At 32.7% G+C, this 25,762-nt stretch overlaps 2 protein-coding genes and 1 long non-coding RNA gene across 3 annotated transcripts in view; 1 reads left to right on the top strand and 2 right to left on the bottom strand.

Moving 5' to 3' along the window:
* LOC133197536 (B-cell CLL/lymphoma 7 protein family member A-like) overlaps window positions 1-25,762 on the bottom strand; it is a 177,184-nt gene that overhangs the window by 112,828 nt on the left and 38,594 nt on the right. The window lies entirely within an intron of this gene.
* LOC133196545 (protein unc-93 homolog A-like) lies at window positions 896-2,868 on the bottom strand. The gene is made up of 3 exons (XM_061332419.1): window positions 1,976-2,868; window positions 1,352-1,619; window positions 896-1,180 (listed from the first exon to the last, which is right to left on the bottom strand). The coding sequence occupies exons 1-3, from the start codon at window positions 2,861-2,863 to the stop codon at window positions 954-956; spliced, it is 1,383 nt and encodes a 460-aa protein (XP_061188403.1). The 5' UTR covers window positions 2,864-2,868; the 3' UTR covers window positions 896-953.
* On the top strand, window positions 23,194-25,534 carry LOC133196544 (uncharacterized). Its single transcript, XR_009722370.1, has 3 exons — window positions 23,194-23,256; window positions 25,163-25,279; window positions 25,452-25,534. It is a non-coding gene; the product is annotated as an uncharacterized LOC133196544 (long non-coding RNA).

Below are 25,762 nucleotides of genomic sequence, written 5' to 3'. Positions count from 1 at the left end.
AATTCTGTTGAAGTTTCCAATAAATTATTTCATCGTTGTTTCATTGGTATTGAATTGTACATGTAAATCCAATTTACACAAATGCTTAACATTTTTAGTATATATGTAAGTTGAGTCAATACAGGGCTTATGGACCTGCTCCTAAACCTTGAACCTTTTCAGTCATCTGAAAATGACGTCAGATCCAGAATCCGAAACATGTCTGGTAGTGTGCATTTCACAGATGAATTACCTTCGTAAGTTTGGTCACCATGGGGCTTATATTTCTTTGAAAAATGGCGAAAACTCTCATCAGGAAAAAGTAGGTTATGTTCAGCATCCGAAGCAACTCCGGTACTGTGCATCCCTAGATGCAGCATCCATGCACACTACCAAACTTGCTTCAGATTTTCTATCTGATCCCTATTTATTCCGAATGAATGAACAGGTTAAAGTTTTTGCAGCAAGTCCATTCCCACGTAATAGTAAGCCCTACAAGGACCAAACGTGTTTGGGTGATGCTGCAAGGGATGTACATTATCGGACATTCTTTGGATGCTGGATCTGACCTGCTCTTTCTTAATGAATGAACACGTCAAAGCCTCTGGAACGGGTCCATTCCAGAGATAACAGCCTCCCTGGACCAAACTTGCATGGATGATATGCATCTAGAGATGCGCGTAACCGGAACATTCATCAGATGTGAAAATTTGTCTTATCTATATAGATGCTTGCTCTAAGAGACAAAATATTAATTTAAAAAGAAGTTAAGGTTTTTAAGATGTCGCACAAGTTCACGAAGACGCAAAAGCATTAATTGCTTGTTAAATGCATCTTGTTTACAACACTCTTAACACCCCCCCCCCCCCCAATGTTTACAAATTCTTTTAAATCAGCCTGTGTAAGTTTACCCGTTTTCATTCTCCGTATACAATCGTGAATTCTTTTCAATAAATAAAACAAATTTAAATCATTTAAATGACTAGATTCGTAGTCTTTGGAGAGTTTCTTCTGAGTCTGATTTCTACAATGAACACCAGAATCATAGACAGAACGAGCTCTCCGCCGGCGATGTACAGTTTTAGATATTCACAAAGGTGATTGCTGTACAGGTATCCTATTGTAAAACCCAGTGCCTGGAACATACGGAGGTTGGAAAAGGCTGGTTCTTGCTTGTCGGAGAATGCCAAACCAACCAAAGCTACAAACGAAAAATCGACGTTAGATACACTTGGAAATGTATGTTGTTAATATCCATTTGATCACACAAAAATCAGTGATTTACTATATAACGTTAAAGAAATTGAAAATAGAGAATTCAAAACAATTTTAAATACTTGTACAGCTTTCTTATTTAATAAATGAAAATTACCTGCACTCTGTGTTTGCCAGATAGAATCCGCAAGTCCCCATATACCCGGAATAACAAAGAATATAATTAATTGTTTTCTGGCTAAATGCCAAAGTTCCATAGCAATCAGAGCACCAATGTTCAGAGCCATGGCAATGATAAACAGGGTTGGTCTGCCCACATGTTTGCTAAGAAAACCACTGATTGGAGAGCCAATGGTGTTGGTGACCCCAAAGCAGATCATGGTGTATCCTATCCATTCAATGCCTATCTCACACGTCACATAAGCCTAAAAAAGGGGGAATAAAAAGGGAATAAACACCTTTTTGATCATTTCAATAAGGAAACACTAACAAAGAAATGAAATTATTAAATTGTCCTTTAAGGCAGACATTAATTTTCACCACAAATGTTGAGCGCCTAGGTTTTACATAATCTTGTGTACAAAAGTTATTCAATATCTATTGTTCAGATGATATTAACTTTTTACAGTAAAGACATGCACCAAACCTTGAACAAACTACCTGTACGGGAACTTTTCACACCTGAGAAAAACAGGACTACAACATTATTATATTTTTTTCACCAAAGTTTCCTCATCTACCAATAACCACGAAGTAAGCAAGTCAAACACTATACACTTACCATTGTGAATTCAGCATATACTATCGTTTGTTCCAGACCAGTCCACAGATAGAATGGAACCAGCATCGCCATGTTGGAGTTAGTCACCAGAAGACGAACAGTGGAGACAAGTTTTGATCTGAAGGACTCTGTAGGGCCATTGGATTCCTGTTTCATTGGTCTGAGCATGATAACAGTGATAATTAAACCAACTGCAGCAAAACCCATGTACACGCTGAGGAGAATGATTTCTATTTTACTCTCAGGATGCACTCCTGCTTTTGTGGTATTTTTAGTTTCTGGCTTTATTGTTATCGGACAGAAGTTTCTCCCACAATAATCAGGAGTCGTTACATTTAAAGAACTGTTTCCATTGACCAGAACCAAAGAGGATATGAGATTTCCCCAAATTTGTGTACTCTGAAACGCCGCACAGAAGATGCCAAAGAATTTACTTAGGATGTGATCAAAACTTCCCTCTGTAATTCTCGCATATTCCATTGCAATGGATGTCACCAGAGCACCCTGCGCCGTCCACATGAGTCCTGTGGCCAGACCCTCTATCCCCGCTCCTGGGATGAGAACGTAACCAGCGGGATAATAATTTGCACCCACATAGATACACAGAGCAATCCATGAAATAACCAGAGCGCCTTTGCTACCAATATAACTAATAATAACCGGAGCTAAAAGGCACGAGACGAGTCCCCCTCCCGTCAGAGCGGCCAGTGAATACACACCTACACCGGGATTTAGACTTGACTCTAAATTCTGCAGTCCTGAATATGCCGTGAAGGAAAATATCCACATAATACATATTGCAGCAAAGTTAAGTAGTAGTCTCCTCTTAATGGGCCTTGCCTCTCCTTCCTCGTAGGTCAGTAAACCTTCATCTGTTGCTTTTAACATGATGTGTTTTTTCTGCACCTTCTTACAAAGCAACAAAAATGTATGTTATCTGTATAGTCATCCTTTTGTATAGTCCCACTCGTACAACAGCTGACCGCTTTATCAACCTATTGTTATTGTTATCTCAGTTGATTGCAGTGCCCTTTCAATCAGTTTACTTCAACTTGTTGCTTATGAACAAGATGTCGACTAGGTAAAAGTTTAATAATTGTGGGAAGATACTGTTGAGTTCTCTTATCATTATTATATATTTAACGTGTTTAAAAATAAAAGAAAATCGTCAAGTTTCAGTAGTCAACGGTAGGGATTGATAACTTATCTGATTGTCCAGCGCAAGATTTGATGATTGCTTCGTAAGATAAAACTTTATACGCTTAGCTCAGATTACTAAATATTTTCTTCCTATAACAGTGTTATTTAAAGTAAAGAAAAAATTTAATGTTATATTTCTATGACAGTGTTATTGAGTAAAGAAAAACATAATCATCTGTTTCGTTAACAAGTACTAGTGGTTGATCAAGAAGGGTCAAAAGAGAGAGAGAGTGTGTCTTCTGTAAGATATAGTTACTGGCATGTGATAAAAAACCCAAATCATCATGGGGTGTTACTTTTTATCATTTTGACATTATTTTGAAGGAGTCAGACTATATGACTTTCACCTCGCCTATCCTCTATCTTCATGCCCCTATATGACTTTCAGATACAGTGTATTCAAATATTTAATCAAATATGATGACTATGTAGTGTAATGAAATATATGGAGATAACGAACAGTATTCAAGCTCAAAAGTCCATTAAACATTGCAAAACAGGAGCAGAGCAAACACGGGTGGGATCAGGTGTCATGGAGTGAGCATCCCCTGTCGACCGGTCACACCCGCCGTGTACTCCTTGTCATGATCGGGAAATAACGGAAAAATCCGTCGACAATTCAGAGTGTAAATAATGGCCTAACAATTAGTAAGAAAAACGTCAGTCAGCATTTGACTCAATTGTCAATTAACAATTGTTATTTCCATTCTTATGTCGAAACGATATATCCCGGTGAGTTTGAGATGCATGAAAGATACCACAGAGTCTGACACATCTGTTTCATATTTGGATATTTTACTTGAAAAATAGGTTAATGGTAATCTAACAACCAAGCTTTATGATAAACGTGATGACTTTAACTTTTTCAATCGTCAACTTCCCTTACTTATGCAGCAATATACCTTCATCACCTGCATACGGAGTATATATCTCTCAGTTGATTCGATACGCAAGAGCATGCTCTACGTATGTACAATTTCTAACACGAGGTAAATTATTGACAAACAAGTTGATGAAACAAGTATATCAGCTGTCTCGTTTAAAATCATCATTTCGTAAGTTCTATAGCCGATACAATGACCTTGTCAGCAAATACAATTTATCATTGAGTCAGATGCTGACTGACGTTTTTCATACTAATTGTTAGGCCATTATTTACACACTGAATTGTCGACGGATTTTTCCGTTATTTCCCGATCATGACAAGGAGCACATGGCGGGTGTGACCGGTCGGCAGGGGATGCTCACTCCTCCATGGCACCTGATCCCACCTCTGATATTTGGAGGTCCGTGTTTGCTCTGCTCCTATTTTGTATTGTTTAATGGAATTTTGAGCTTGAATACTGTTCGTTATCTCCATATATTTCATCCAAGTTCCTCTAAAATACATTTAATATAATGAGCTTTACAAACAAAGACGATGTTGTTACCTGCTTTGTCAGCAGGGACCAGTACGTACTGATCATGTAATCTAATTCTTTTTTTCACTTCTGGATTATTGAATACAGAAGGATAGATGATTCTCATATTGCCCCTCAATCTTTTAATGCGCGATTTTAACATATATCTGATACATTTAATCCATTCTGACAAAGTTTCAAAGTCTTCTTTTTCATGTCTTGCCCATCGCCTGGCGTATTCTTCTACTGAATCCATAATATTTATGAAATTCCGACGCCAGTTGAAGGATCGGGGTTCCCTATATATGTAAATAAGTCTTCAAGAAATTACTTTACCAGTTACTACAACTCGAAGGAAGCTTATCACAATTCACAAAAAACTTTTACAAATGAGTCCATCTTCCATTAATAAAGATTCTTAACGAAAAAATCCCGTTTTGTGTAGAATCTCAGTAAAGAAAGCAGAATGAATGTACATGTAGTATTTCAAAAATCGGTATGCCATCTTTCAGAATTGGATTTTACTTTCTTTTAAATCTCGCTGGGCCAAAGAGAAACAGTGAAAGTAAAGAGGAGGACCAATATATGTCACACTAAAGTTGAAGTCAGTCCAGATTGGAAACAAATGTCTCCATTTTATGGAAGAAGTGTTAAAGCTATTCCAGAGGAACAATTTTAGAAATTGAGACTTCAAAACATCAGAGGCTTATCAAGTCCCCAGGTGTGTTGTGGTAAAAATATGAAAAGTAAAGCAATTTTAGGAATTCCTCATCGATGTTCTTGTAGGAATTCGTCTATTACAGGAAAGGGTGCCAGTATTTAATTTCTTTGTAATTTTTTTACATAATGAATATTACGATCATGCACATAATGCTCTACAGCAACTCTGCGTTTTTCAAATGGAGAAGATGATCAATTTATCCTTGAAAAAGGAAATTGTGAATTAAACTACTACATGTACTGATGGAAACAGGTATGCCTTGGAATAGCAACTAAAAGATATTCATTCTATTTTCATTTTTAAATATATACGAAGAACTGATGTTATTTTTTAAAGAAGTAAATCTTTCAAAATTCCGCTTTACAGATTTTGTATAATTTTGTCTTTTATCATTAAGGTTCATTATTCCATTTCACTCATATAAAACTTTGTTTTTATTGTAATGATTTTTCAAAATGCATTTATTAAATTTTGGAAGTGTACCGTTTGAGTTTTCAAATTACTTTATATGAAAGTGTTGAAGATAATTGATGTCACATATTAAAGTATTTTATGCAATTTATAATGGTTGTCACGTATTAAAAGTATTTTATGCAATTTATTATAATCTAAGTATGTTAAAATTGTGGGAAAAAATAAAGGTGTAACTCTTCCCATTGTCAAGCAACATTTATTTTTTACCGAACAAGACAGTATATTGCAATTTTTCAAATATCTAATCGCCAAATCTTGGAATCCCAATCCAACGAAATATCACATATGTATTACTATAATCACACCAATTAGCAATAGATACAGGTTGGTAAACATGTAATTACACGGAAAAGGACCTTAGACACTGTTATTTATGTTCAAATTATGTTGTAAATAAGTGTCATTTTACCTTAATATGTTTGTCTTGCTTATGAAATGCATTGCATAAATAAATCAGATTTAATTTTTATTATAACTGTATTTTAGAAGAACATTTAATTCTACGTCTAAAAATCTAACTACTCACACTGTTCACTTTCTAAGGATGAAATTCTTCAAAGTCACTTTTCAGTGTTTAATACTTTTATCATTCCAGCCAACCAAGGTGATCTACCATATACATACTGGGTTCCTAGACTTCATAAAATCCTTACAAAGATACATTGCCGGTCCAGCAAGTGCTCTACCAAGCCCCTATCTCACAAAATTATTAACTGCTGTAAAGGAGAAAATACAGACATACTGTGCTGCAGCATATTCTAGAGGTGGTGTAAACCAGACGTGGATTCTCAAAAACTCCAAAGAACTTTTTGAAAAATTCAAAAACTAAGCTTCTTGATATAGACAGCTGCTTCTTAAAACAAAAATGGAACTCGGAAATCTTCATATCTTGTGATTGGTCATCAACAAAATTTCTTTTTTTAAAAATTCACAATGAATCTACACAAAAGTACTCTTAAGTTGAAAGGATGCTGAAGCCTCATTGGCAACATTTATTTTATATTTGAAGACCAGGTCTTTCAACAAACTTTTGGAATTCGAATGAGCACTTATTGTGCTCCTTTATTAGCCGAGCTTTTTTATATTCCTATGAAGCAGAATTTATTCAGAAACTCCTACATGAGAAGACGAAATCACGTACCGTGGCCCTCAACTCGATATTCCGATATATTGGCATCTTTTTGTCAATTAGCAATAGTTAAGTCCATTCAAATGTCGCAAATATAATCTGTCATATTTCGGCTGAATTTTTCGTACCAATTGTTAGGCCTTTGATTTTATTCTAATTTTGATTACGGAATATTCCGTCTACCTGAATACTTGGGGGTACACGGGCTGCTTACTCGTCCTTCTGATCCCACCTCTGGAATTTCCGAGACTCCGTGTTCACAGATTTGTATTGTTTTTAGATCTTTTTTGAGATCGATAACTGTTTGTTATCTTCACCTTTTTCATTTTATTACTGGAATTAAAACCTTCAAAGTATAAAAAAAGATGTGAAAGAATCATATGCAACCTAAGTAATTTATCAACTTAAGTATGGAAATAAGGAAATTCATGAAAAAAAACATCATTTTTCCATATATCTTTTATCGTTTTAAAACAAAATTTGCACGTTTGGGGCTTCACGATAGAAGCATAAAAAGCAAATTAATCAACGTATTTTCAAAATTGAAGACTACCAACTTTCTGATTGACTATCTATATATTATCAATATATCATCTTAAAGATGTTACTACTGCAAATGTTATTCTTTTTTTAAAAAAAAAATTTGGTCGTTTAAAATTTCTATGAAAAAATGATGAAATAGCGAAAGTTATATCTTCAGGAAATAATCAAACTACATTTACGCCAGTCTTTACGAGCATGTAAACAACATTTGCAGTCTTTAAGCTTCATGTATTTTTTTATGCTTTAATAAAAACAAAACAAGTTTTTTGCGTTGTTTCCTATTCTGTAGTAAGTGAAAACGTTCCTTTAAAAATGTTTAACATATTTATGAATTACCTGGAAAAAAACACGAAGATATTTAAAGCTGGGGTAATATGAATCAGAACATACATAATGAAAATAATACTGAAAAATTCTTTCATAATGACCAAGAAATCAGAATTTTTTCACTTTTACAAAATTGAACATGAATTCGTGGGTCATTTCATACCACGAAATCAAGGAAAATTAACTCCTCAAGAAAATTAGTGATTTCACAGTAACATGCGTACTAACTTACATGTTTGTGAATTTATGTCATTTTTAACATACTAGTACTTTAAAATTTGAACATCAATCACATTTTCAAAACTACGCAATCCACAGTTCAAACCAATTTATTTTTAGTATCTCAGTCCTTATTACATGTACTTGTTGTCGTCACTTATCTTTCCAAAGTTTAATTGTTTGTTGAAAAAAGAACCGAATAAAGCCAACCTTATGTAATTTCAATTATTTTTGTTTGTTTAAGGTCCTCGGTGGAGATCCCCTTGGCCTGATCCACGATGCTGTGTGTGCATTAGGGCACCATGTCCTTGCCTTCCCCCTTACCATCCAAGCTGTAGAAGATACATTTCCTGATCGGGTAATTTCCTAAAGACAAATTATCCAATTTTACATTTTTCTTTCAAATATTTTGGCTAAATTTGAATTGGATAATTTATTATTACCATCAATCATGAAAGGGTACTAAGATTGATTGATTGATTGTATGTTGTTTAACGTCCCTCTCGAGAATTTTTCACTCATATGGAGACGCCACCATTGCCGGTGGAGAGCTGCAAATTTTGTCCTATGTTCGGCACTTACGGCCATTGAGCAGTGAGGGATCTTTTTCGTGCCAGCACCTACTGCGACACGGGACCTCGGTTTATACGGTCTCATCCGAAGGACCGCTCTCCACGTCCCACAGTGGGATTCGAACCCGCGACGTAAGGATCAACTCCTTACCTCGCGACTCTAGAGCAGACGCTCTAACCACTGCGCCACGCGGGCGACAGGGTACTAAGAAAGTATGGTCAGAATCGAAGTGACTTTGTCACAAAAAAGTGCTTTTGTACTGCTCAGTTCATTTCAATTCTTTATATACAGGTAAAGGCAAGGATGAAAAAGACACGCTGAAATATTTCACGTTTGGAAAGTTTTGTCCGTTAAAATAAATAGCTTCACATTTTCTTTGTCATTTCAAATTACTTTCTTCCTTTTTGCTTAAACGCAGCATTTTAAATTTTGTTTTATTCTTATATCACACACTCATTATTATGAATATAAATGATCTAAAACAGTGAAATTCTTAATAGAAACAAGGTCTTCAAAACCAGAACGTAGTTTATAATAGTATTTAGTTAATGTTGCAAGCAGAAGGATAACAATAAACCAAAGGAAGTTCAAAACGTACGGGACGCAAGTGGATATGAATCCGGTAAATCTAGCATTCATCAATCCAGTTTGAATTCCAAAAAAAAAAAAAATAAAATAAAATAAAATAAAATAAAATAAAAATAAAAAAAGATGTCCATTAAATAGATATAAAAGCATGATTTTGAGAGAGATAAGGAAAAAAGTCAAGACTTAGAGGTTCATAAAAAAGCAGAAAAATCTTCAATGGAAAATTCAAAATAGGATAAATTTATCTAATGAAAGAACATATTTATAGAGGAGGAAACATAATTTTCTAACAAAAGAAAAGTCCAGAAGCACCTCTTTCTAGAAAATTGTATTGTTCGGGAAATACAGGCAACTTATGAATGTAAATTATGCAGATTTCAACATAGGCTTCAAGGAAAAAAGGAAAGAACTTTAAGAGGATTAGTAAACTGTCAAATTCCTTTTTTATTCAATATTGGTTTTATATATGGATGTTCTCAATCACACTGGAAAGTTCAAAACACTAATTCAAATATCACTGTAAATTAAAAAAGAAAAGAAAGAAACTCAAAGGATTTCGATCTTGTTCCTAAAATAAAGTTTTTGCTGTTGAATATATGTTACCATTCCTGCTAAATATTTTTTCAATAGAAGTGAATCTCATTCCTGTTTTTGTTAACTTAATATGGCTCCCATAAGGCAGAGATGCTAACTTAAAATGTTTGCTCTAAGATACATTTTCCTATTATTGTCAAAGTGGCATTTGAGAAGTATGATTTTTGTTAGTTTATAGTAGTTTCACATTTTACAATCACAGTTTTGTTATAAAATATATGGAGTTAACGAACAGTAAGCTCAAAAGTCCATCAAAACAATACAAATCGGGAACAGAGCAAACACGGACCTCTAAGACATCAGAGGTGGGATCAGGTGCCATGGCCATGGAGGAGTGAGCATCCCCTGTTGACCAGTCACACCCGCCGTGTGCTCCTTGTCATGATCGGAAAATAACGTGCGAAATGATGACTTTTAACGAGACTGTTGATATTCTTGTTTCATCAACTTGTTCCATAATATATTATGCGTTAAAGATTAAAATCTAATTAACAGAAACTTAACATGATTTATTTTTATTTATTTTTTTCATTCGACATTAAAATAAAATAAAATAAAAATAAATTGTTGGCTGATGCTTCAACAGTTCAATCGTTAAAGCTGAATTGAAAATTAACATTAAAAATATTACCCTCGATATAAGTTGTATTTAATTAAATTGATTGATTATATTGTCTGGTATGTCCTGGAAACATTCAACACAATTTTGTCAACAGGCAAATTAGCAATGTTAACATGCAATCAAATACTATAAAATGCAATTTTTTAAAAAGGTACATAATGTCAAGATGTGACATATTATTTGCAAGATACAACTCAATAATGTCAACATGCAAGCTAATAAAATTAAATTGAACCATATATGTCATCATGTGCAAAATGTGTCTCTTAACATTGAATTAAAGTATATGTATTTCGAATGCAACATATGTTGTGTTGCATATTAACCATATTGATATACGGATTTTTCCATTTGCCCGATCATGACAAGGAGCTCACGGCGAGTGTGATCGATCGACAGGGGATGCTTTCTCCTGCATGGCACCTGATCCCACATTTGATGTTTTTAGAGGTCCATTTTTGCTCTTCCCCAAATCTGTATTGTTTCAATGGACTTTTGAGCTTGGTTACTGTTCGTTATTCTTCATATCTCAGGCATGATAAATAAGTCAACATGTATCTTCTATATTTTCACTTGCAAGGTAATTAATTAGTTATATCCCAACTTTTCTGAGAGTTTTAGTGAATCTTAGACGAAACATGGTAAATTACCGGTAAGAAATTTTATTTCATTTTTGGATGAGAGACATTTGAATGACATTTTCTTAATACTGTAAATATACTTTTTAAAGTCAAGATATAAACTATAAGGAACTGAAGATTTCCAAGAAACAAAAAATGACAAAATAAAGAGAAATGTCTTCAGGAAAAATCAAACGACAATAACACATACATGTATATTTTTACGAGCATGTTAAACAACATATGAAGACTTCTACCTAATATTTATAGAAAAATCTCATGCCCTTATGTATTTCCCCTATACGATAGCGAGTGAACATTTTTAAGTCTTTTGACTCTGTAAGGAACACAGACGCTAAAGATTTGGCTTCGGATCATCCTTCGAGATTTTCAACAAATATCTTCTGTGCAATCTTTAGATAACTAGTTTTGATATAAATCCAACAAGTTATACAAAAATTGAATGAATGTGAAGTTTCAATTAGAAATATATTTGAACTTTTACGGACCTCATGTCTTCTATTTTTACATGAAATATGGAGATAACGAACAGTATTCAAGCTCAAAGTCCATTAAAACAATACAAATGGGGAGCAAAGCAAACACGGACCTCCAAAAACAGAGGTGAGATCAGGTGCCATGGAGGAGTTAGCATCCCCTGCCGACCAGTCATATCCACCGTGTGCTCCTTGTCATGATCGGTAAATAACGGAAAAATCCGTAGACAAATCAGTGTCTAAATAATGGCCTAACAATTAGTATGAAAAACGTCAGTCAGCATTTGACTTAATGATAGATTATATTTGCCGACAAGACCATTTTATCGACCATAGAACTTAACAAAATGACTTTAAACGAGACTGTTGATATTCTTGTTTCATCTCATGGCCGTAGGAACCGGGGGGGGGGGATAATTTTGCCGGTATATAGAATACTATAGAAGACATAGCTACTATATGCTTGTGCCCCCTCAAAATAACGTCTGATGACCTTTTTTTTTTTTTTTGATTGTCAAGGAATTTTGGAGGTTGATAGTGCCCCCAACTGAAAATATACATTTGTGCCCCCTCAAAGTAAAATTGCTTCGTACGGGCCTGCATCTACTTGTCTGTCAATAACTTACCTTGTTTTAGAGATTGTTCATACGTTGAGCATGCTCTTGCGTATCAAATCAACTGAGAGATATACACCCCATAATGCCAACAACTGCAAAACATGCAAATTGTTCATTTATAAAATTTTACTGGACAAAGTCGCTTTACCAAAACCTGGGAAGACCTAAACTGCAAATCTTCTAATGTTGTCTACGGAATAAAATTTACCTTTCGTGGCTTTGATTATGTCGAAGAAATCAAGGTTTCACTGAATAAAAGACTATTTGGACATAGATTTTACATTAACAAAGGAGGTCAGCAGCTACTTTACACGCATTGTAATTCTCCTGACATTCTATTGTCAATGAAAGTCAGAATTCTCGAAAAAAAAATTATCATCATACTAATAGCGATCCTTAAGCATACCTTTCTGTATAGACACAAACAGAATACTGGATAGGAAACTAGACACTGCTTTTCCATATGGTTGCAATGATAATGTCGACAGTGTGGGGAATCTTTCAAATTCACAAAATAGAAACGTGGGCGCAATGAAACTTTTTAACAACACGTATAGACACGAGCGCGCTTATGGACATCGGTCTTACAATAAACCTAATTTAAATGATGTCTGTTTTGAATCACTTGTTTTGTTTTGAACACATTTTATTGACAATATCTCAATGATATCGGACACGAGTTCCACTAACTTAGATAGTCATCTCCCATCTCTTCTTTACGTCAGTAAACAGTAAGGTTTGCATCACATCCGCATCAAACTTTAAACATAAGTAATATTCTTATTACAAAAGGGGTCAGTCTTGCATTCCACCATATTTCAAGTTGGAGTCCACACCTTGTATTTCTTACATATATTCATCGACTTTTGCTTCCATACATTTTAATTACAAAAAAAATCTACCGATGCCTAGATATCAAACACCTAAATCATAATCCTCCTACCTGTTAAATGTTTTTTGTTCCCTAGAGCTATAGCCCTGCTGGACATATCATTATTGGTGACGTTAATATAAGTAACAATGAGGACCTAAATTCATTTATTTCAAAAGGGCCGAAACTTATGAAACCCTATTTCAGCTGACAACAAAACTTCATAGATATTATGAATTTTGTTGAAGATTATGCCAGAGAGTGGGTCAATTATGAAAGAGAAAACCGTAACACTTTATCAGATATCAGAAAAATCTCGTTAAAATCTCGTTGTTAAACGGTTTAGGGGCAATATAAAAAAAATTATCCTTCTGCCTTTAATAATTCAGAAGTGAAAAAAAGAATTGAATAGATAACATGAACAATAATTACTGGTCCCAGCTCACAAAGCAGGCAACAACATAGTCTTTGCTTTTAAGGCTCATAATTCAATTGCATCTTAGACGACCTTGGATTTAGTTCTACAAGTGGAATCCAACTTATACTCATAGTTCCCTTTCTAAGGAGGACATTTTTCAAAATCGTATGTCAGTTTTGAGTATTTCTAATATTACCTACAACCGAATTGAATTTACATTGGATTCCTTAACTTCATTAAATTTCTTATAAACAAGATACATGGCGCGTTCTAGTAAATGTTATACCAAGCATCTTTCATTACTCCTTACGAGAATCTTAACAGCAGTAAAGGAAAAACTTAAGGATTACTGTCAAACATAATATTCAAGAAGTAATGTTAATTAGATGTGGATACCTAAAAACTACAAGGAACTTTCAGAAAATTTGAAATCACAAAATTTAACCAAAATCAATAAATATTAAACGTACGACTTTTCACATTTTACACACCGTTCACGGTAGCTCAATCGGTAAGGCGCTCGCTCCGTGATCGAGAGGTCGTGAGTTCAAATCTCGGCCGCGACTGACCTAAGTCGATAAAAAATGGGTAGCAACTGTTCCTTCGCCATGCGCTCGGCACTTTGAAGTGAAGTTGCGGGTCCTTTGGATGAGACCTTAAAAACCGAGGTCCCATGTCACGGCAGGCGTTGGCACGATAAAGATCCCTCACTGCTCAATGGCCCTGAGTGTCGAGTAAAGGTCAAAATTTGAAGCCCTTCACCGGTATATGGTGACGTTTCTATATGAGTGAAAAATTCTCGAATGGGACGTTAAACAACATATAATCAATCAATCACACTTTACACAACCATTCCCCACGGTAAATTAAAGACCAAGTGTTTGACTTCATAGACAACTGCTTCTTCAGTAAAAATGGAACTCGTAAATTTGCATACCTTGTTATCGGTTAATTGCATTGGAGACTTATTTTGTTAAATATCCATTCTGATTCTATACACAAGTATTACAAGGTTCATATCGAAAAGATGCTTGAGTTTCTCACTAACATTATCTATGTAGTTTTTGGAGACTAAAGACCCGTTTCACAAAAGAACTAAAGACTAAGACCAAAGTCTTCAGTTGTTTGTAAAAGTTTGCAAACTTAATGATTCTGTTTAAAATTGCTAGCGTAAAAAAATCTTTCCAGATACCTTTTAAAAAGATTAAAACCATTTTCTATTTAACATAAATTAGAAAGCTATTAGCAGAATTAAATTTTGGTCTTAGTCGTAAGTTATTTTGTAAAACGGGCCCTAGGTCTTTCCACAATCTGTTTGGTACTAACTGTGTTGCCCCATTATTAGCAGACCTGTTTTGTATACATATATAAAGCAGAATTTATTTTAAAAAGTCTACATGAAAAAAAGAGTTTGACACATCTGCTTCATAATTGGGTGTTTTACTAGAGAGAGAAATTCAATTTGATCTCAAACTGACAACTAAACTTTATGATAAACGTGATGACTTCAACTTTTCTATCGTCAACTTCCCTTATTTACGACAGTATGTAGCAAAATACAATTATCAAGTACATATTGGATTTACCGGTATGTTTTCCAATTCATTCGACACGCAAGTGCATGCATACAAACAAATTCTAGAACGAAACTGGAAATTGACAAATAAATTGATGATACAAGGATACTTACAATCTCGTTTAAAATCAACATTTCGCAAATTCTATGGTCGATAAAATAACCTTGTTTGCAAAACATTTTGTCGTCAAGTCAAATGTTGCCTTACGTCTTTCATACAAATTGTAAGGCCATACTTTTCACACTGAATTGCTTATGGATTTTTTCCGTTTACCCGATCATTACAAGATACACACGGTGGGTGTGACCGGTCGACAGAGGACGTTTACTCCTCCATGGCACCTAATCCCGCCTCTAATATTTTTAAAGGTCCGTGTTGGCTCTGCTCATAAGTTGTATCGTTTAAATAGTCTTTTGAGAATGATCAATGTTCGTTATCATAACATTTCATACAAAAAAATAAATAAATTTATCAAACAAAATTATAAATTATAATTATTGAGGCAGAAACATAACTTCAAAAGGGACCAGAAAACAGTTTTTTACTAAATAATATAATTTCACGGGGAAGATTTTTTATCAACTGAATTTAAAACGTTTGCGATATGTTCACGTTTTAACTACTATCACATTGACATGTGTAGTATATGATTATTATATAATTTCTGTCAGTTCATTCAAGTTTTACATCATTTTAAGATAATGATAAATGTTAAAAAAATGTACTTTTGTTGTGAAAAAAACGTTATGTTTTAAAGATTTACAAAATATCAATATAATTTTGTCTACTGCGTTTATTCTACTTCCGTATTTCGACATTCAAATATATCGTTGCATGCGGATATCGTTAAAATTGAATTGAAAGTAAACATTTAAAATATCACTCCTGATTGTTTGAAATCGTGTTAAATCAGAATAACCCCTTATATTGTCTGCAACATCAAGGACAGATCTTACAATTTGGGTTTGCTTTTAGAACGTCTGAAGTAGTAACAAAGTTAACAGGAAGTCAGTTTAAAATCAATATTTCTATTTTTATGTTTCTCGAAAACTTTAGTCACGATGTCACGAAATGCTTTCAGTCCCTTAAAAACTAATTAATTTTCTTAATATTATGTTCAACTGTAGGTAAATATGTTTATGTGATACTTATTTATAACAACATGTAAAATATTGTTTTTTATTTGCAAAATAATATTATATTATCTCCTTAGAATGGCAATGGTGCTAGGTTTGAAAAACGTATTGTTTATGTTGTTTTATCCATGTATGACAATATGTAAATTTTAATATGTACACATGCAAGTCCTTGAAAGATTATTACGTAAATACATGTATGCAAATTATAAGTCCCAACATCGTGAAAAATATTTCATATATTTGTAAATTTTAATAAGATACATGTAAACTTAGATTGTATATGATGAAGGAAATGTTTGAAATCAAAACTTCACTGCGGTTTACACATTTAAATAACACAGTGTTGGCATAATATACGTCGCACAACAATTTTGAATATTTTCACAGAATTTGATGCCTCTGCTCCAACATGATTAAGACTCTAGAATATTTGATATGTTCTCCTTTTGAATGTCTTAAACGTAGACTTATTAAAGCTACTTGTGGACTTGTTCAAGTTGCATCCCAACATAAACAAGTCATGTCAGAATAAGGAAGCTGAATGTTACAATTATCATCTTTAATGTTGCTATAAAGATGTACCTTGCAGGTGAGACAATTTGTCATTTTAAAAAGAATCACGTTTTACATTCTTTTTTATTTGGAACTTATCTTCTTTGCGCATTAACATACATGAGTTGCACGTGATAAATCTATCTTGCATTTTAATATACTTAATAGAAGAAAAAAAACTTACAGGTAGGGAAAGACATTTCATTCTTTAATCATAATATTATTTTTTGAAGAAGTTTACTGCAGACATAATACTAAACTTGTCTTTCAACTTAACTCTCTTAATATACATCTAACTATTTTCAACATGCAACTTAAATATTTATACATGCAACTTAACTTTCTTGAAAATTATACAAACATCCCAGATGTTTAAAGAGTTTTTAAAAATGAATTGCATTGTAAAGGATAACTGCACTTAAGGACATGCAAAATTTGCGACAAAATAAACTTTCAAAACAAGCTTTTTTCTTTTCATTGCAAGAATGGTCAACATCCTATCTACAACTTTATGTAATTACGTTTCATAAATTAGTGTGTATTAACGAAGTTCGAATCTGTTTTCAAAGGCAGGGGTCATCACAATTTCTTGAATCTCTGTTCGATAATGAGGACGCCCACTTTTTTACTGACTTTATACATAGCCAGCGCATGTTTGTCTATTGTTCTACGTTTAACAGTAGTGTATATTTGCATAAATAATAATGTGTCAAAAGGAGATTAATAGACAAATATGCGCTCATGGTTAAAAAGAAAAAACTGCTTCTTCGTACATTCGCTCTCTGTGTTGTAACCAAGGATTGTGACATGCTGAATATTATAATTCACCACATGATTTCTTACCTCAGGTAACTTTGTGAATACTAAATTCCGTCATGTGACTTGTAAGGTAGCATGTTTTGTGCTAACTAGGACATTGTGTTCGAACACGTTAAGTCATGTGGCATTGATATAAAATCTGCTTCACTTACATTGACGTGCTCATATTGTTAATTTCGTTTTGAAACCTTTGTCAGAAGTGTATTTGTGCCATACAGAATGGAGAGGGAAATTGGAAAGAGTGATCACGTTCTTTTTTTTCAAATATGTCATTATATTTATCAAGTCTAATCTTAGACCCATTCTTACAATGTTAGCTCCACCTCTCATGCATATCTAATGTTCAATCAAGGGCAGATAAGTGCAAATTCACTATATTTGGAAAGCAATAAGGACAAAAAACATTGAATCATTTTATTGTATCACAGTCTAAAATCATTTTGAGATTTAAATTTGGTTCCAAATTGACAGGATTCTTTTATAAACATTCAAAAGTGAAAAAAGATTTAGATATAAGAACAAAGAGAAGCAACCGAAAAAGACCCCAAAACAGGCGTTAAGTGCAGTCGTCCTTAATATGAATATACTAGAACCTGAAAAATCATATTCATTACAAAGAAATCCAAAAGTCTAGTTTATACAAATTTTATACTTGAATCTCCATTTCGAAATAAGTTATTGATTTCTTTACTATGTATTTATTTTTACTTAAGTAATCAATGTGCAGAGTTTTGCGTCAATAAAACTTCAAAGTATCTTGCATATGGAATTTAATAAAAGAAACATTCACTTCCGTATATATCAATTGTAAGTTGCCAAAGTTGGCAAATTATTTTGTAGGTCAATTTGCATATTTAGTTTGTGGGCAAGGTATTTGTTATTGTTCACGATTTTTCAATTACACTTGAATCAATTTTTTTAAAAATACATTTTCATTCAGTAAACAATCTCATATTTGGTACAGGTAGATTGAGTTGGTGAACATTTTCTTTCTTGCTATCTTATTGGTTATTTCATCAGCCACAGTTATCAAATCAAACGAAATCCTTTGTTATGAAATAGATAGTTATTTCACTGCTAAATAGTTTTGAATTATGTAGGGAAACAGGGCCATACTGAGAATTTACCCGTATGCTTTTATAACCGTGTACACTGTATTTGATTTTTTATGAACATAGTTATAACTTTATACTTTTTCTTAGTAAAGTTAGACTTAGATTATTAACATTTTTAAATCATACGCTTTAAAAATCATATACATATATGTACTGAATTACTTTAATTTGTATTGTATATTGAATTGTATTCTTTTTGTAGAATGAATGTGTTAAGGTGTTTATTGTCAATAAAATCATAAAAGAACCTACAACTGTCTTATCACTAGCTAACAATGGATATGTTATGTTGTATGGTAACATAAAAGGTGGCGTATCAGCATAGACTTGCTGCACATAAGTATAATAAATTTCCATGGTACATTTAATTATCCTATAAATGACGTCTGTAAGTTGTAATTTATAAAATCTCGCATTACGATTATATTTCACAGTGTTATTGTGCATGCTGACATATATATGTAAATTATTTGTATGTGGCAAACTTATCATGCATTTTTGCTCAATTTATAAATTGAAAACTATTGACATGTGCAACTTTAGTAATCTTTTGCCCGCATCTTTTGACAACCCCCTTCGCCTTACACTTTCTGATTCATTTTTAAATTTTCAGATAATGACATCTTTCAACTTTTTGACATGTACATTATTTAACGTGAATGCAAGCATACTGAAACCAGTACACTATGTCAGTGAAATCTCTTGTAGCGACGGTTGTTGTTTCATGACATTATTATACACGTCGCCTGCGTGGCGCAATGATTAGTGCGTTCGCTTTAGAGTCGCGGAGTAAGGAGCTGATCCTTACGTCGCGGGTTCGAATCCCACTGTGGGACGTGGAGACCGGCACTTCGGATGAGAACGCATAAACCGAGGTCCCGTGTCGCAGTAGGTGCTGGCACGAAAAAGATCCCTCACTGCTCAATGGCCCTGAGTGCCGAGTATAGGTCAAAATTTGTAGCTCTCCATCGCAGCAAGTGGTGGCGTCTCCATATGAGTGACAAATTCTCGAGAGGGACGTTAAACAATAAATAAACAAACATTATACACACACTTAAGATTGTTGTTATTTATCGTCGTTATTTGACAGTCTTAAATCTTTTCTTTGATACTATAAAGTATCTTCCAAATATCATTCCAAAATCCATTTTCCTAATTCAGATTTTTTGTTTTATACCAATTCATAAAATCTTCAATTGTTCTTTTTTGAATGGCAAATCAGATAAAATTACTATGATATAATATATAGCGATATATAACAATATTACTTGATTAATTATTCATGCAATATGAAACCATGAATTTATTTATTAGCAAAACTACCTTTTAAGGTTAATACAAATTTATACGAAATATTAACTTAACATATATTACTCAACTACTAAATTTAAAGCATGATCAATCATTCCTTTTCTAAATTAAAAAAAATAATCTTGAAAATTGTAAAAATGCTTTTCTTTGCTTACTTTTTTTGACGAATTCTTACAAATAAGAGGTGTTTTTTTCCCTAGGGTTTGGAAAATGGACATATAAGTTCTACATTCAAAAAACATCAAACGGGGGGGGGGTGCGCCCTGGATCCTCCTTTGAGGTTGATTAAAACATTCTAGATTTAAATGAAGCACATCTTATCCATTGCCATGTATTAGTTTGCAAAAAGAGGAAGGAATAGATTAATCATGGTTTGTAATTGCATGTAACAGAAAGACGCATTCTGTACTTATCAATAATAATGATAAATGTTTCTGAAAGTTTAATTTAAAAAAAAACGTGAAATAAATTAGCAAAATTAGGTTCAGATCGAACATTACAGGAAATAAAAAAAAATCACCCTGCCCTATTATCGCAGTGCTGATGAAGATTAAATTACATGTAATATCAATCTAAAAACACATTATTTTGCAATTGTTGTCATGAAGCAAAAAATAAAGATTTTGTGGACAATAGCAAGAAGTAATTATTAGTTATACACTTGACATGCGCGGATCTAGAAGAGGTGGGATTGGGGGTTCCGGACCCCCCCTCTCTCTCTCTGAAATTTAAGACATTAAATTTAGATGTTAAACAACGAAAAATTAACTTGGACTCCCATAGGAAACATGAACCCCTCTTTTAAAAATGGAAAGGAGAAAAAAGATGAAAAAGAAACATTATTTAAATTTACGTATTTTTAATTAAGGGCCTGGATAGAGATCCCCTTTGTCTAATACTGAATTGTGTGAGTACGTTCTTGCACCCCTAAACAGTCAATCTGTAGAAGATACTTTTCCTGATCAGGTAGTACTGTAGCGACAAAATGTCAAGAGGAATACTTTTTTCCCATTATGTTATATAGGCTTGAGTTAAAACAGAATAAATGATTAGTATCATCAATTATTATGAGGAATTGGAAAAAGTATGGCCAGAACTGATACGTCTTTATTCATAAAAAAACGTTCTTTTGTATGCTTCAATTCATAATTGTTATAATTCTTTATACACAGGAAAAAGGCAGATTAAGGTAGAAATAACAAGCCTTGAAAGATTGAGGATTTGAAGAATGAGTGGATTTAAGAGTGTTGAAAAAACCGTCATTCTTCTGGGCTTTCGTATGAACCTGCATTCTGCATTATTTGGTAATTTACATTAACATTTAATTTAACGATATCTTAACTGTATATACAAATTTGAAACATTCTTTTCAAGAAAAAACCAAGCAAAAATCGAAGACGTGGAACCCGTACAGGAACTGTGAAACGTTCTTAGGAGTTCCTCAGTAATATAATCCTTTAGTTAATGTTTTTGTGTGAATTAATCCATTTCAGGAAACGGTGTGATTTCTTTTTGAATTTCTTGATGTATAAGATATCAGAACAATTCATATAATGCCACTGAAACAACTCAGTGTTATTTATATTGATGAGAAGAGAAACTTATTTTGGAAAAAAGAAAAAAAAAACACTCAAATGTTTCATGTACTCTTGGATACCTGGGAAAGGGTCGATTGCTTTCAAAGTCATCTTTTGAATTACAAGTTCTTTGGGATTTTAAAGTAATCGTTTAAAAACTGATTTCAAACATTTTAAAAGTAATCAATTACATTAGATTATTTGCATATCTAGTGATCACGGTTACTTGTGATTATTTTAGAAAACGTTATTATTATTTTTTTTTTTATCCTAGTAAATAATGGAATTTTTGAATTTTGACAGAACACTTTATTTTGAAATCGGTAGTCATTTATAGGCTTTTTATTGCATGAGATATGGAGATAACGAACAGTACTCAAACTCAAAAAATCATGGAAACAATACAAATCGGGAGCAGAGCAAATACGGACCTCTAAATGCAGAGGTGGGATCAGGTGCTATCATCATTAACATTTGAGAGGGAGTGTTCGATGAAGTATATTGGTGTATATGAGTTTTTAAAAACTAATTATCTGTTTCATACATGAAATAAGCAAATATCAGCATGTTTCCGTTGAAAAGCCCCCCCCCCCCCCCCCCCCACTGACGTATCAATCAGATAATAAATGCACATAGTTATAGATTGAAGTATAAGGATTCGGAGAACTACATTTAGCGAACCTTGGCGACATACCTTTGTGATGAACATTTTTAAAATACATATACAAATTGTGAGATTTTTCACTAGCATTAACACTTTGATTGACTGGGCAAGCTTTGATAGTTCGTTATTATCATTACTCAAGCTGACCAAAGTAATTGAATAATATCTGCCAATAAAGTCACGTATAATTATCGTCTAAGCAAGTTTCTTTTTTATAAAGTGAGCCGTTTAAAAGCATTTTGAAAGTGTTGAAAATAATAATGTTATATCTCATTTATCAAGATTCAAATTATTTAATCATCATTTTAGATTTCTAAAAAATGAAAAAAATAATGAAAAATTAAAATCTTCAGTAAACGATCAATATGAGTTTTGGCAATATTAAAGCAATTATAAACGGAATATTCCATCTACTGATCAATAGGGCTCACGGCGGGTGTGATCTGTCGACAGGGGATGCTTACTACTCCTACCTGTAGGTACCTGATCCCACGTTTCTAGGGGTCCGTGTTTCATGCTCTGTTCACAGATTTGTATTGTTTGTAGTATTTCACTGTTCTATATTTTCACCTTTTTCACTGTAGATAATAAATGGGTAACAATGATGAAATATGATATTAAATAATGATACATAACAATAATAGGATGCATAAAATAATCCAAGATACCAAATGTTTTTGATTTTTCTTACTTTTATTTTTAGTTTTCTTTCCCCCTTCGTCAATTATGATACAAACTATAGCAAATAAGTAACTTTCTTAGGGACAAATTCCATTTCGCACACATTTTTTCAACACCTGATTTTCAAATGTGTGCAAAATGGGAACAAATCGATTTAATGAATTCTATTAAAATAGCATTTGACGACTTCAATCTAATATTTCTAGCTGAAATCGAACGAAAAACGAAACATTTTTTTTTTTTAAATTTAAATTATACATTCATCAAGTGTTTTCTTGAATTTGTCAGCAAGTGTTCGAAATTTCTGGGGAAAACCAGATAAATGTATTTAAATACTACTGAAACATGACGAGATCACACACAATGGAGTGGCCTCCTGTGTTACTTTGTGTTGCACTTGCTGCATTCGCAGTAATAGGGATTACTGATGCAGGTAAGTCATATCTTAAATATCACTGAACCTGGAAAATAAATAAGAGGGTATTCAATCTTTTTTTTTTTTTTTTTGATATGGAATTGATTTAAGGAGTGGGACAAGAATTTTATTCATATTTTTATGAGTGACAAGCACTCACGAAAATAAAGAAATAAATGCTGTCCAAATCGTGACATAAATTCAATATACATTCGTCAATTACATTTAATTTTTTATATTCTTTTTGTCTTTATTAGTTATTACTTGATTAAAATTCAAAACAATATTGATATAGATCCATAACAATGAATTCAAAAAGTTTAAACAAATCTAAAGCAGTACTTTCAAATAATTTAATGTTTATATAATAATAATAATAATAATATACCCTTTTTCATGTGGTGTTGTGCATTTAGTTGACATACACATATATTTCACTTTTGCAGTGTGAAAAATAACACTTTTATTTTTACATAAACATGTAAAATATGTTAATGTAAAATTACTCAACGGATAAGTTGTCGTATTTAACTGTTGAAAATGTATTAATTTACAATTCTTTTGAAACTTTCATCTGATGAGTTTACAAATTGCACCTTTGTCAGCATGTATTATTTCCTCTGTGAAAATATTACAGCTGGAGCTCATTAATTGGACAGTTAAAAAAGATTTTTAAAATTTCTTGATTTTCTACTGGCAGGCGACTAATTCTTGAAAAGAAGAAATAACCGGACAGCAACTGATATTTTTTAAAACCTGTATTATTGCGATTTTTTTTAAAGACTTACAAAAATAGATTTCACTTTTCAATATGAGCTCAGAACACGCCTCTTAAAATAATATTTATAATCTATAAATAAAAATATATGACAAAATTTTCATTCATGTCAATAAATTTGTTGTTTCTGTATTTCTTTGTGTTTGTTGATTGCTTACTTATGTATTTATTTTATAAGCAAAGAGAAAAAAGGATCATAGAATTGATCGAAAGCCAGTATAGATTTGTCAAAAGATTTTCAGATTTTTTACTCTGTCATTGAATCAATAGCCCCCCTGAGTGGAGGTAGTTAAAATCAAAGGCTTAAGTCAAGCACAGTACATATATGTATTAGTTTGTACAGAAAGAGGTATAGGCTGGTTGGAAAGAAGAGAAAAAAGATGGGTTGGTCATTGCTTCCTATGGCTTGCAGCAAACAGATTTTTTGTGTGATTAACAGTTCATAACTCTTGATACCACTTTTTTTTTTATAACAATAAGCACAATGTAGGCCATACTGCCGTTTCAAATTTATAAAGCGGTCTAACTATTCACGAAATGATAAATCATTTGTATTTCATAAAATAGGGTTTCTCCTTCACCAACTTGCAATAAGCACTAACATTTTATCATAAAAAATGATAAATATTTCTTTAATAAAACATTTTCTTGCTTCAAATTTTCAAATTAAAATGGTGGTGGTCGTAACTTTCACTTTGGTATCAGAAATATCATAATTTCAAATAGAAGATATTAAGAAAAATCAAACTAAAAGAGGAAGATTTTTATCCGAAATAGCTAGTATATAAAAAAAAATGTGCGAATTTTTGTTTTTTTCCTCTATATAATTAAAACCTTTATGAAATCTGAAGCCATTATAGCTTCAATATGGCGGATATGCAAATGAGCAGAATAAACAACAATTCTCCATAGGCAAATGCTTGAACTATAAGCTGGTAGAGAATGGATAGGTGACCATTTTAAGATTTATTTACATCCTTAATGATGTCATAAAGCAGCAACATAAAACTGGAACATTTTAACATACGTTTATATTTAAAACCTGCATCACTTTGTCAAAATAAGCAAAATTACGGACCCTTTCAATTTAATTTGAATAAAAACACTGGAATGTAAATTTACGTGTTCTTTTATTATTTGATAAAGGACCTGCAATTGGAATGACCTTTCCTACCGAACTTCCATTTTGTTGTGTGTGCCTCGATATGACGATTCCATGTCCTTGCCATCATCCATTCTGTAGAATAAACCCTTTCTGGAGAGGTAATCTTTTAAAAACAAATCGTCTATCTTCTTAATTTATCTTTAATGTTATTTTGGTATTATTCATTTAGGATAATTGATTACTATCATAAATTATTAAGAGATATTGTAAAAGTAAATAGGGTCAGAAATGGCACGTCTTTAATTACTAATTTTAGTTCTTCATATACAGGGTAAAAGAATGGATGAAAATGACAAGCAGAAAGATGAATTTGGAAATTTCTCTTTGTTGAAATAAATAACATCAAAATTTCAGTGTCTTTCAGTAATGACCAAATTTTCCAAGTCTATAGTTATAAATGACTGAATTTTGCAATGAAACTCCGAAATGAAGTGATGACATCACTCTGATCATAGATGATCTTAATAACTTTGAGAACAATTTTAATATTATTTGAGGTTGGAGACAGCTTTTGTTTCAACTTTTAACTCTATTCGAGGCTTTCTGAGTTCATTTCAAGAGAATAGTCAATGATCCGTAAA

This window comes from Saccostrea echinata, unplaced genomic scaffold (assembly GCF_033153115.1).
Source record: "Saccostrea echinata isolate AGI-Se365-2 ecotype Australia unplaced genomic scaffold, CSIRO_AGI_Sech_v1 ptg000030l, whole genome shotgun sequence".
Lineage (NCBI taxonomy): Eukaryota > Metazoa > Mollusca > Bivalvia > Ostreida > Ostreidae > Saccostrea > Saccostrea echinata.
The sequence above is the reverse complement of the archived record's forward strand: the minus strand, read 5'-3'. Positions and strand labels throughout refer to the sequence as shown.

Coding starts and splice junctions, on each gene's coding strand:
- LOC133196545 (XM_061332419.1), bottom strand. CDS start 2,863: ATGTTAAAAGCAACAGATGAAGGTTTACTGACCTACGAGGAAGGAGAG. Junction 1,620..1,975: donor TATATGCTGAATTCACAATG/GTAAGTGTATAG, acceptor CCCCTTTTTTAG/GCTTATGTGACGTGTGAGAT. Junction 1,181..1,351: donor CTGGCAAACACAGAGTGCAG/GTAATTTTCATT, acceptor TTTCGTTTGTAG/CTTTGGTTGGTTTGGCATTC.